Below are 12,820 nucleotides of genomic sequence, written 5' to 3'. Positions count from 1 at the left end.
ATTAGCCTGCCACTCGCCAGACCTGCTGTCATCATCGTCCCATGGTTGGTCCATGATACAGCGCGCCGTGCCGTATATAACTTCCCTCTATGCACGATCTTCGCGTCATATCGGCTCCTTCTTTCCTCGCGCCCCGTTGATACAGGAAGGCCGTCCGGCCCCTTCTAGTCCGTCCACCTTGTTTTACCTTAACCAGCCGATACCCATGCCGCCCGTATTGAAGCCGACAATCACCTTCTTTCTCATCGAAGGAGACGCTTCTCAACCCGCTTTCCTTCCTCCCCCGTCGTGGCTGGGAGGCGCAAATTTCGCAAGCTCGATCTGGATGTCGTTATCGCGCGTTTCCACAATTTATTTGTCGATTTAGATGTTCCTCGCTGGGCATCTGTCAAAGTATTTTTCGATCTGACAATTTTGGAAAATTAAATCATTGGAAGGAAAAATAGAAGAGTTGCATTTAAAACTCGAAGCCACATCGTATTCTAGGGGTCAAAATAAAAAAAAAAGGTTCCTGTAAATTTGGGTCACAAATGTGTTGCAGCTCTTGGAGATAATTAATAATTAATAGTTTACTTCATTTTCATGTGGTTGGCCAATTTGATGCGATTTTGAGACGGTGATATGAGCAAGTGCTACTAATTTTCATTTTTGGACCCATGTTTATAGGAAGTTTTTTTTTCTCTTGAATGAATTTGAAAAGATAATACAATAATCTTTGGTTGGATTCGTCTAAACGACGCTTCTTAAATAAGAAGGAAGAGCGAAAGAGACGAGCTTGTTCGATTCATGTGACTGTCGTCTACCATACGCGTAAAGCAACAATATAAACACATTATTACGAGCATCCCACGGGATTAGGGTCACCCACATATCGTGAACACCAGTTCCTCTCTCGAAGATCGCGAGGGGGTAACAAGCTCGCTACACGAGAGATCAGACGAGAGAAAGATGAGGGGGCGCGATGTAAATAAAGAAGGGAGAAAGAGAAGAGAAGAGAGAGAGAGAGCGTGTGCGAGGGGAGAAGGAGGGTTCTTCCCAGAACACGGGGGCGAACGCGAAGTCGTCCGATTAGGAAGCGAGAGGGGTTACTTCGTTTCGTCGGCCGCCGGCGGCGGCGGCAGTTCGCTCGCTCGTTCGGCAGCACACAGTCGAACTCCTTCGCCACTGGACGACGGACGTCGTCGTCGTCGTCGTTGCTGTATCTAGCTCGAGGGACCGAGGGGCGGGTGGGACCATCATGTCGTGCGTCATGATCAGCATCCTAATGATACTCGCGTCGATCGCGCGCGGATGCGCCGGCTGCCCTTTCTGCGCCAGGCAGCAACCTTCCGAGCAGCAGCAGCAGCAGCAGCAGCAACTCTACCGGACGATCGGCAGTCCGAGACCCTTCGGCGCCGACAAGCCGACTCGCGTTCAGGAGTTCAACCGGACCGGCGTGCTGCATCCCGAGTACCAGATACCGGCGACTATCAGACCCGGCAACGTCTCTCAGTGAGTATTTAGTAGATTGTCTCATCGTAGTAGAGGTTTATCACTGTGATGAAGATTAGTTGGATGGTACGACGAGAGTCGGATATCGCCCGTAATCGTTTTATTGGCGGCGGTGACTGACTCTCTGACGATCTGACTTTGCCTGATTTCGATTATCCGAGATGACTGCTGGTGTGTTTAGTCCGGATAATTATAATACGCTGCACTACTGTTGCGATTCAATCTGCACGAGTGTTCCATTTGGTTTTACTCCATTTTCCTTGCAAATTTCTTAGATTTTAATCAATTTCTGGGAAAGATCGAGTTTACCGAAACTAGAAGGTATATACATCTAGTTTGGACAAGTTTCATCAATAAGATAGTATTATTATAATGTGATAAATTATACATTATGTATTAAAATGTCATATAGCATTGAGTCTTCAAACGTCTTTCAATTATATTATTTGATTTTGCTTTAGAGTATTTTTCTTTCATTTAACACTAATTTATTTTTATTACCTTTTTGTGGCGATAAAGTTATTTATAAGCAACTTGCATTTAATTATTTAATATAATCAATGCAATTACAGGAATGTTCGACATTAAAATTAAATAAAATTAAAAATTGACAATTCAGAATTTTAATAAAATTCTGAAATATGAAATACACAAATTAAAATATCAACCGGTTAAAAGGAGCCAGATGTTAGAAAGAAATTAATTTGGCATTGAAACTAATAATTAATTGTATACGAAGCAAAAATAAAAAATATTCGAATAATTATTTTTCGCGATATAGTTGTGAATTTATAATGGAAGCCAGCTCGTGCGCCAGCTGATCGCTCTTTTCGTTTTCGATGCAAATTTCAGGCGGCAAAGTTAGCACGCGCGATTATATACTCGCGTGCGTACGCTTCTGTGTAGTGGTAGCGAAATATTTAACCAACTATTTTTGAGTGCGTAAATTGTTTGCTCGATACGCGAGCACGCACACAACGAAAAGAGAGAGACAGAGAGAGAGAGAGAGAGAGAGAGAGTGAACTGCGAGAACGTTTACAAGTAACGTCACGCACCCCGTGCCGCGTTTCGTCAACCGTGGCTCGTTCACAGTCATTCGATGCACGCATTTCGCGTACACGCATAGCGATTCGATATATTCGATCCGCAACGCAGAGAAAGAGTCAATATTTTCCTTTACTCGCGAACGAATGATCATGGCGAGATGTAACGAGCACGTGCGAAAAGCAGATGAACACCGTTCGACGACGAGGGTCGTAAAAATCAACTTCTAGTTCCACGAGTTCAAAGAAATTTTTTTTAGTTTTACAACTTTATTTCCCTCCAATCCGCGCGAACGTTTGGAAATTTTGCAATAACTACTTTAGATAATAGTGATTCGAGTAGGACCGGAGAACAAGCGGAATGTTAATTGAATAGGAAGAATAATGAAGTCGTTCGATTCACCCTTGCTCGCTTTAATCTACCCCACAAACTGTCTTAATTGAGAGTAATCGTTTATTGCTTATATATGTGGCTGGATAGTCGTTTAAAGTTGAGAGAAAAAAATGAAAACTGCCGACTCTGTTGCACGCGCGATTGAATGGGACGCTAAAATTTTGTCGCTCCGTTATTGTGTCCTTTTGTATGTACATACATCCCTTTACACCCCCTTACAATATGTACCCGGCGTCTAATGGTCCGATCCGTCGCGACGCTACGCAGTCATAAAATCCTTCTATCGGATGGTTTCCACGAAACTCTGACTGAAGTCGAGGTACAGAATTACACACGTTTCTCTGTTTCTCTCGGCGGTTACAGATTTTCAATTTTACGGAGAACAGACATTTCGAATATTTCTCATTCACGAAAGTCTTTGGAAGTTGAAGAAATGCGCTGTGGAATCTAATGAACACGATGCGAAAGACTTGAATGATGACTTTACTTTTGCTAAGCGCCATAAATATTCTGCAAATTCTTTATTGTCCAGCTGTTTAAAAAGAACAATTATTATTCGTGCCGTTTTTTAAAAATCGTGAAAAAAAATTTGTAACATTTAATTGCTTTAATAAATTGTAATTGTGCACGAGAACATTTTTTTCGTACTGATAGAGAAATTCAGCTCGATGTGGTAGATGATTTACATCTCTCGACAACAAACAATAAAAGTAGAATTAGATTTGGCGAATTATTAATAGAGACCGTTTCCTGGATCCTCATACCTCGGATATTTTCACGCGTGCAAATGTACTACACGAAGGCCACGACGACACTTTCTACTTCGCTGATACCACATGCCGCGGATTTTTAAATGGCGTCTTTTACTGCCAGAAGTGATGATCTCACAGTCAATTTTTTTACGATTTGAAAATGATCATTACATATAAAATCTTGTTCCCCGCAAGCTTACAATCAAATTACAAATTCAATAACTTTTTGAAAAACAAAGTTTCAAATCTTCTTAACGTTCGCAAAAAGACCTTTACTTTCAACCTCTTAAAACTCGAGAGAATAATTGACATATTCTTGATATTTTATAATTATTGCAGAAAATCAATTAAAAACTGAATAAATAAAATTATGTATATATCAATTGTAAAAGCACATATTTTAACACCATGTTTTTGCTCCTAAACAGAGAATTAAATATAAATTCAAGTTTGATTCAAATTCATAATACGACCTGGTGATTTTTCGGGAGATTAGACCAATTCCAAATTCAACTTTCAATTTCACTAATATCAATGTCATCGGTGTTATCTCATTTTTCTTGCGACATGTCTAGTCGCACCTTCTCCAGAGGATCACCGCTCTTTGGGATAGAAAAGAGCGTTGACTTGAAAAAAAAAAAAAAAAAAAAAAAGAAACCCTACCTATCTCGGTCGCGACTTTCCACGAAACTTGCGGCAGACTCCGGCAGAGAAAACTCCGCGACAAAGAGGGGACAGGGAAGACGAGGGAGAGAGAGAAGAACAGACCGTCTAACAGGATCAATTCGGGGCTCTCCCCGCCTCTCTTTCTTTCTTCCGCGGACGCGACTCACGACGATGATGCTGAATTTAGACCACGGGGGTCGTGGCTGCGCGACCCCAGACGCCGCGACGCCGGCATTGTGCCCCGACGCTAATTTTACAATAGCTGTCTCACACACCGACCGCCAGACGCGCGAAAGAGACGAGAGCACGTGTGCAGCGGCGTCTCGACGTTCTTCGCAAACGACGGCGACGACGACGAAGACTACCAAGACGAAGACGACGGCGGCGGCTGCGAACGGGTTGAGCCGCTCGACATCGACGTAAAAGAGAGAAAAAAAGGACGGTCCCGACGACGACGACGACGACGACGACGACGAGATGCACATGAGGGAGAGCGAGGGCGGTACAGGATGAGCGCAGCATCGTCGAGGCGTAAAGTTAACCGGTGTAACTTTCGCGGGAGGAAGAAGAGAGAAAAAGAGAGTGGGATGACCGTAAGGAGAAGAGGAGGATGGGAGGTGTATATCGTATCAGTTCGATCTCTCAAACATTGAGTGACTAAATATAACGACACGGGTGGATACACGGTATAATGCACGGTATGCGTGACTTCGTGATGATCGCAACCGACTGACTACCGGGTAATTATTGTCGATTACGATGTTCGCAACATCCGCGCACGTTATCCAGCTGAATTCTGAATTAACGTAGCCGATCGACGCCGATTATGATAACGAGTCGGGTTAAAATCGTGGGTGATTTTTGCGACTTCCTCTGCACGGAGAGAATTTTCTCTTAGAATTTATCCTGAAAATCATGGTAATTGTGTAGGATAATATGATATTGGACGAATTTTATAAGAGTTGAAATTTAGATATTGTACATAGCTCATTTTTTTCCGTGTATACAGAGATTTCTTTGAAAATCATGGTAATTATGGGACAATATGGTATTGGGAGAATTTTATAAGAGTTTCTCTGATTCATATTTTTACTACAACAAAAAATATGAAAATCTACCACAATAAGATATAAAATATGTTCGATTAACTTTACTACGTACATATTAATATTTTTTAATGATAATTATTTAATCCGAGAAACTCTTATAAAGTTCTTTCAATGTATCATATTGCTGATTACCATGATTTACAGCTTAAATTCTAAGAGAAATTTTAGCTAATATTTTTTAGCTATAGAATTCGCCGTTGTTCTCTGTTAAACTGTAGCTAAAAATATTAGTTACCGTAGCCAGTAAATTTTAGGTAGTAATATAGGGACAGCTAAAATTTATCTATAGTAGTTAATTTTTTTCCGCGCCGACACGTGCGGAATGCGGCAAATCCGCAAAGTCGAAGTAAGAGCCCGATCTCGTATACATATAAAGTTATTAAAAATAAAGTGTCATCAGCGAACGGGATACTTCGATGTGTTCCGTTATACAATATCGCGTTTTATTCGACGTTTGCGTACGCTCAACGTGCCGCGAACACCAATATCAAACTGGATGCAGATGAAATTCTTGCAGGTTCTATTACCTGAGCCCACGGGAAGGTCCGCCTCTCACGTTACTCGTTAGCCCGTGCAGCGGCCCGATATCTTGGACGGTCAGTTACGTGGAGCCGCCCGAAAACGATCAGGAAGCGGAAGGAGTGAAGTGTACGGTGAAATTCTGCTCATTCTTATAATAATCGAAAAATAAAGAGCCAGCAACACGCTCAACATTTTGCACCGATATTATTTTCACATCAATATAAGACGCTGCTTATTCGCATCTTGTCGGTAGCTTCATATCTTTATATGATTCGATATAGTAAGATTTTATTCTATTTCACATTTCCTATTTTTTTAAATATATTTTTAATCATTATTTATTGTATTATTTATAATTTAAATTGATTGTAAGATGTTTTGTATCATTTTTTATCAATGATTGAAAAAATCAAGGATAATTTCTTCCCCTTATAGCTTCATATCTTTATATGATTCAATATAGGTAGCATTATCTTTTCTTTCTATTTCCTATTTTAAAAAAAGTTTATATCTACAACATTATATTTATAATTTCAATTGATGTAAAATATTTTAATGGCCGTAACTCTTTAGCGAAAATGATTGAAAAAGCCAAGGATAATTTCTTTCCCTTATAGCTTTATATCTTTATATGATTCAATATGGATAGCAGTATCTTTGTTTTCTATTTCTCATTAATTAAAAATTTTTCTATTTCTCATTAACTAAAAAATTGTTTGCCATATTATTTCTAATTTAAATTGATGTAAAATATTTTAATAAGAGTGTACTATTTTTTAATATTTTAAAACTGCAATATATTTTGTTATATTTGAACAACTCTTTAGCGAAAATGATCGAAACGATCAAGAATAACAAAAGAAAAGAAACACATAAGTCATTAGTGTAAGTTGACAAATGGATGAGACGAAGCTCGAATAATCGGGCGGTCCTGCAAACTCCGCAGATCGATCGAATGATTCCGAATCACTTTACCACGTAGTGCAAACGCGGTGGCCCGTGAAGACTCTGAAGCCGGGCTCGCCTCTCTTCACATACGTGGGCGCGGACGACCAAAATTTCACTATACCAAAGACGCGGGCCGGTCTTTACTGGTTCGAGATCAAGTCCGTGGAATCCGCGAGCAACGGCTCGGCGGGAACGGTGCTCCTGTACGCGACGTCCAGCGCCCTGAACCACGTTCCGGGGCTCCTGTACGCGAGCGAGAAGGAGCATCGACATCGCTCGCTGAGATTTCAGCAACGACGCAGCAAACGTCGTCTAACGATATCCTGGAACAAAAGGTACACACAATCTTCCCTTTGAAAAAATCGCGGAAAAGGCCGCATATCCGCTTCATTCTTCGTCCGCGAAGAGTAGAGGACTAAGAATGCATACTTTCGACGATCTTGGTACGCGAGGTTTGAAGAAGAATTTGCATTTGAGACGGAACATTTGTTTTTCCAGCCACGTAGATCCTCACCTGTCAAACTACTGTTTAGCTGTCACTTCGGGCGCGCAGTCACATCCTTCGACGCTTTGCGCCGCGCAGAACGTTTTGAAAACTCATCCGCACAGCGACGTCGAGAACCTCGAAGGAGCATCACCATCGGGGCATCCCGGAAGGTCTGCACTGCGTGCGACAGACCAAGCTGACGCTTCATAGGATGAGATACGATACTACGTACAACTTTACTCTATACGTGGTCGGTCTCTTTCGTCAAGTTGAATCGAATCGATCGCGCGAGTTGGTTTTGAGTGAAGCAAAATATAGTCGTAGACGAAAAATGACCGCAAATATTAATTTCTCCAACTCTTTCGTAGAGCAGATTTTTTTATTTATATTCTCTGTCAGAATTACATATTTGATTATAAAGCACTATATTTCGCGTGTTAACGTTATATAAGCTGTTAAGTGAAAAATGTATGTCGTCCAATACAGGTGAACACCCGGAATAACGTTTCTAATCGGGTCGCCATCGACACAATCAGGTTCAAAAAGACGCCGGAGCTGACGTTACGTACCGGTCATTATACTATGGCTAATCTGCGAAAGACAGACGGTTTCGTCAATTTTCGTTATCGCCCTCCGGACAACACCTCGAGCACCTTTCACATACTTCCCTGCGGCGGAGGCATCGTGAAGGCGAAATTGAGCGGGCCAGGGATACTGCGGGTAAAGTTTACGATCAAATGTGACCAATGTCAACTGTAAATCTCAAGAGAGAAAAAGAAAGAGAGAGTTTTAACTTTTAACAATTTGTATACATATGTACATACATAGAACAGCTGAGCTGTCATTAATCGAAATGTTTTATTATTTATTACAAAAGCGTGTTTTATTTGATCGATAGGAAAAGGAGGTGGTTGGATATGCCTCGTTGCGGGTAGCCTCCTCTACCTTCCGGTAAGACGTACACGTTACGTATATCGACCACACCGCAGGAATTAGTTCGAATATCCACGATAAAAGTGCTAGCCACACAGGAGTCATCATTCACCATTTATCCGCAAGTACGTTACAGACAGAGACAAATTTACATGTGTGTACTATTTTCTATTTTCTTCTGTCTAATGTCACGGAAACAATCATTTTCTGAATGATTCAAATTATCATCCTTTCAAAGGATTTTGCACATTTGGGATTTTATATAAATTCAAAAACTCTACTAATCATATAAAATTAAATCTTGATAAAGTTAGCTAATTTTTCTCATATGTAGCTTATAATCTACTGAACAAAAAATATAATATACTCAAAACTAAATATTAAACAGTTACTGATTTACAGCTAGTTAAATACGAAAAACTTGGGCTCTTCGAATTGTTTGACTAACTGTAACTCAGTAATCACTGTCCAATATTTAGCTTCGCAGCTATTACATCTTTTCTTCAGCAGGACATAAACTACAACATATGAAAAAAGCAGCCAATTCCACTAAAAGCTAAAATCCCATATATATTTGATGGATACTTTACAACAATATAAAAAACTGTGCAGGAAATCGCAGTCATCGATGATGAGCTCGAGTCTCCCAAATCTTGTCCATTCGAAAGCGCGAATTGGACACCGCTATTCTTGATTCGCAGATACCATCCCGAAGTCCGCCACGCGAGTACCGATCTCTGAGAACCTGCCACGAGGTGACGATAGGCGTAGGAGCCGGCCGGCGCCGCCAAATATTGCATCCTGGTGAAGGAGCTGCGGAGCTCGTCGTCCTTGACCAGCGTCGCGACCTTGCCGGATCAGTGCGGGCTCCATCGGCGCAGGCGGTCCGAGTACACGTTCGAGGTATGCGAGGAGAAGCACAGCCCTCCGAAGGATCGCGCGCTGCCGTTCACCTTGAGAAGGCTGCAGCCCGGCAAGGCCTATCTCCTGCAGATCACGGCCCAGCTCAAGAGCCAGTCCCTGTCCTATCCGTTGCTGGGTGTGCGCACGCGACGTTCCTGCGTAACGTAATCTAACGCGATTCCTCCGTCAAGGCGAATATACCATATAATAAAGCGACGCGACACCGATAACCCACCGTCCTCTCTCGGTGAGTCTCCGCAAGGTCAGCTTGTTTTCGTTAAACGGTATAATATGGAAGGAGACGAAACCGTCCGCGATATTTCAAGAGAATCGAAATATATGTATCGTAAATTATTTTTTCACAACAATATATATGCGGCTCGAAGTTACGAGCTGTTATAAAGTAATAGATACGCGCGAGAGATTCGCATCGAAATATTTATATCCTCTCTTCAAAATTGTTCTCTGTCAAGGTACAAAAAAAGATAACACGTGCGAAAATTTGAAATTAAACTGAAATTTTTTTTACTTCGATAATATATATCTCTTTCTTATTTTATCTTGCTGTTAAATTTGTTCGCCAACTAGAAACATGAGACGAACATCGGGAACGCAGATCGACGTATAAATATAACACGTGTGGCGAGAAACCGCTTCCGGATTTCAGAATTTTCGTTCAGCGGCGTATTTCGTGTGGCATCACACTCATCTAGTCTAGATTTTACGACCATGTATAATGTACAACCCGCGGCAAATGCGGAGCAACCATAAAGAGCGTACATCATCATTATCATCGTCATCATCCACGTATATTTTGATATTTGCGTAACACGTGTATGTACATTCTTTACGTAATTATAAGCCTTTTTATACATACACTTTTTATCCTTTATAAATAAGTAAGTTAAATTGAATATTTTTACCACTTTTATGGCTACCTGTGTATCTGTGAACATCGAGGAAAAAGAGAAGAATAAATTTTGGGGACAAATAATGCGAGATTTGTAATAAAAAAAAACACATTTTACACACTTCGTTCAAGTAAAAAAAAAATAAAATACAGCTACCTTCGTTCTTCTATCATCATTATGAGGAATCGAGATCAAAGTTCCATTTCGATCAGTCTGAGAAGTTTTTGACCGGGTGAATTCGGCGGCTCTGTCTTCAGCAGCGAGGCTGCTCTGGAAAGATGAGCTCGCTTGTTCTCACCAGGGCACGACGCGAGCTCTCGCAAAGTAACCGCCGTATAAAGTGCCAAACGTGCACCATAAGGATCCAATTGGGTTACCGTATCTAGGATGAGCTTACATAACTCGGACTTTTGTGGACTGCTCGGTGGTAACAATTGTATCAGTGAATGACTCACTGATATGCAATGCTGATGACCGGGATGTAACAGCACCGTCAACCTAAAAATGAACAAGACGTTTAATTTTTACACATAAAAATTATAAATGCTTAATACAATACAAATAATACAATATGATAAATAATAGCAATCATAAATCATAAACAAATAGAATATGTCAATGTCTTAAATTTTTAAAAATCTATGCAATTTCTCAAGTAGAACAGAAAAGTCAAAATGATGTCAATTTGTAATAAGTTATATTGACCAAATTTGGATTCCAAAAAAAATTTCTGTTCTACTTGGGTTAATTCCTCATTAAATAGTGATGATAAATACGCTTTTTAACTAACGCAAATAAATAAATATTGGAGGACGACAGACGTTACTCTACCGTGACAGAAGCTCGGATAAAGTGTGTTCGGTCGCCTGTTTCATGACTCCCGTGACTTCCTCCTCCAATCTATCTGTTAATTGCGCAACTTCCGAGGACGTCACTGTTCCCGGACACACGTTGCAGGACCAGTCGGTGTCCGAGTCCAGAGAATCGTTCGGTAACATGAGTCCTTTCTTGCAAGGGCACTTCAGAGTCCCTAAATGCGTGCCCAATTCCGCGGGATCGGCGCAACGTTTGCATCGACAAGCAAAATACTTGGTAGCGAGAAGATGCTCCCGTCTGATCCTGGTGGACCAAAGCGCGTGGGTGTACATGGTACTCAGGTGTTCCCCTCTGAAAACAGAGTCGTAATAAATCATCTTTCACACAAGATGTGATTTGGAAAATTAAGAAAGACGAAAAATGATCTTGAAGGGAAATGAATACCTACTTCTTAACGAACGTGACGGCGTAAATCGCGATACGTGGCCTGCCTTTGTCGTCGATGCGGAAGCTGTGTCGAGTATTCGCCACGCAAGAGTGCTCCAGAAGAGACGCGTTCTCGTAAATCGCTACCGAGCCTTCGGGCGGCATGGTCTCCAACGCGTTCACGTCGATCAGTCCGCAGATCTTGGGCAAAATGTCCCAACAGTCAGAGGCCATCGTCAAGAGCGGCCCCAAATGCTGACTTATCCTCGTCACCTCGGCGTGAGCCTCCGTGCCGGGTCCCCGCGAACTCTCGTGACTCTGCAGCTCGGCCAAGGACGTCCAGCGTTTCGATCTTGTCCGCCACAGTATCAGCATACGAATCACCAGCAGAACTTCGCATCTGCGGGACGCAGAGTCATGAATCCGCGAAGTTAACGATGGGACGAAGACAAGTGTGACTTGAGAAACGCTCGCGTCTAATGTTTCACGACGGCTCGCGCGATTAAATAAATTTCCCCAAACCCCTACCTTCATTAAAAGACATTTCGCTAATTAAGGCTCGAACTTATTTCTGCCTGGACATTATTGGTCGGGACACGCGATATACCTGGGAATGATTCTAGCGCGCGCAAGAAGAGCGCACTCGGACCGGTGCCTCTTTTTATCGGACAGTCCCTCGCAATCGGGTCTGCAAGCGGGCCAGAGGCACCCGCGGCATCTCGCATCCACGTCATCGCATCTCGACCCGCAGCCGACGCAGATCCACTGCGCGACGCCGTGCGTCGACGGTCCCCAGACCAAAGGCGCCTCCGACAGGATCGCGTCCCCCGGCGCCAGGTCCCGGGTCGCCAGCAAGTGTCGCCCGAGTTCCGGATCGCGACCGATTTTCCAGGCGATGCACCCGGACCTATGACGCGGCCAGTCCTGAGACTGATGCGACTTGTCGCAGTAAAACTCGCGTCTGCAGCTGCCGCACTTCAGGGTGGCCTTTTTGCCGCACACCGGACACACGCCGTGACTAGGAGCAGAACTTTCCATGCTCGATTTATTTACCCGGAGATTATTTAGCAGCGAAGGCTCTGGATTTCTGGATCCTCTATCTTGTCTGCAGCATCCGATACGTCAATTAATTTAGAACTGCAAATTAAAAACTGGACTTTGCACTTTCTGTCGATTTTTTTTATTTATTTTATCTACTTATTTTATTATTATATTTTTTTAATTTGAAAAAGAAAATTGATTGGACTTTCGAAATTATATATCTTACTCACTCGTTCGATTTTTTCGGCCTAAATCGGAATTATTCATTACGGAAACATCATGCACTAGCCGCTAACTTTATCGCACTGAACAGCTTAGCATTTCCTAAGCACGGCGGCTATGTTTAATTATAGGCCGGACGTACACGTTACTATTTTA

The 12,820-nt window shown here is 42.2% G+C and overlaps 2 protein-coding genes across 2 annotated transcripts; one reads left to right on the top strand and one right to left on the bottom strand.

The window, feature by feature from the left end:
- Window positions 1-1,143: 1,143 nt before the first annotated feature.
- Window positions 1,144-10,247, top strand: nord (neuron derived neurotrophic factor nord). The gene is given in 10 exon segments (XM_029305716.2): window positions 1,144-1,491; window positions 5,973-6,103; window positions 6,960-7,260; window positions 7,424-7,535; window positions 7,537-7,662; window positions 7,899-8,132; window positions 8,311-8,346; window positions 8,348-8,470; window positions 9,047-9,115; window positions 9,117-10,247. Coding segments are annotated over 10 exon segments (1,686 nt in total). The 5' UTR covers window positions 1,144-1,237; the 3' UTR covers window positions 9,417-10,247.
- On the bottom strand, window positions 9,757-12,777 carry SmydA-5 (SET and MYND domain containing, arthropod-specific, member 5). Its single transcript, XM_029305717.2, has 6 exons — window positions 12,673-12,777; window positions 12,009-12,538; window positions 11,424-11,801; window positions 10,991-11,326; window positions 10,316-10,657; window positions 9,757-10,194 (listed from the first exon to the last, which is right to left on the bottom strand). The coding sequence occupies exons 2-5, from the start codon at window positions 12,437-12,439 to the stop codon at window positions 10,351-10,353; spliced, it is 1,452 nt and encodes a 483-aa protein (XP_029161550.1). The 5' UTR covers window positions 12,440-12,538; window positions 12,673-12,777; the 3' UTR covers window positions 9,757-10,194; window positions 10,316-10,350.
- Between the last annotated feature and the right edge of the window lie 43 nt (window positions 12,778-12,820).

This window comes from Nylanderia fulva, unplaced genomic scaffold (assembly GCF_048542155.1).
Source record: "Nylanderia fulva isolate GAGA-0341 unplaced genomic scaffold, ASM4854215v1 Scaffold45, whole genome shotgun sequence".
Taxonomy (NCBI): Eukaryota; Metazoa; Arthropoda; class Insecta; order Hymenoptera; family Formicidae; genus Nylanderia; species Nylanderia fulva.
Note: the sequence above shows the minus strand (reverse complement) of the source record. Positions and strands in the feature narration are given on the sequence as shown.

Coding starts and splice junctions, on each gene's coding strand:
- SmydA-5 (XM_029305717.2), bottom strand. CDS start 12,439: ATGGAAAGTTCTGCTCCTAGTCACGGCGTGTGTCCGGTGTGCGGCAAA. Junction 11,802..12,008: donor CGCGCTAGAATCATTCCCAG/GTATATCGCGTG, acceptor TGCGTCCCGCAG/ATGCGAAGTTCTGCTGGTGA. Junction 10,658..10,990: donor TTATCCGAGCTTCTGTCACG/GTAGAGTAACGT, acceptor GTTCATTTTTAG/GTTGACGGTGCTGTTACATC.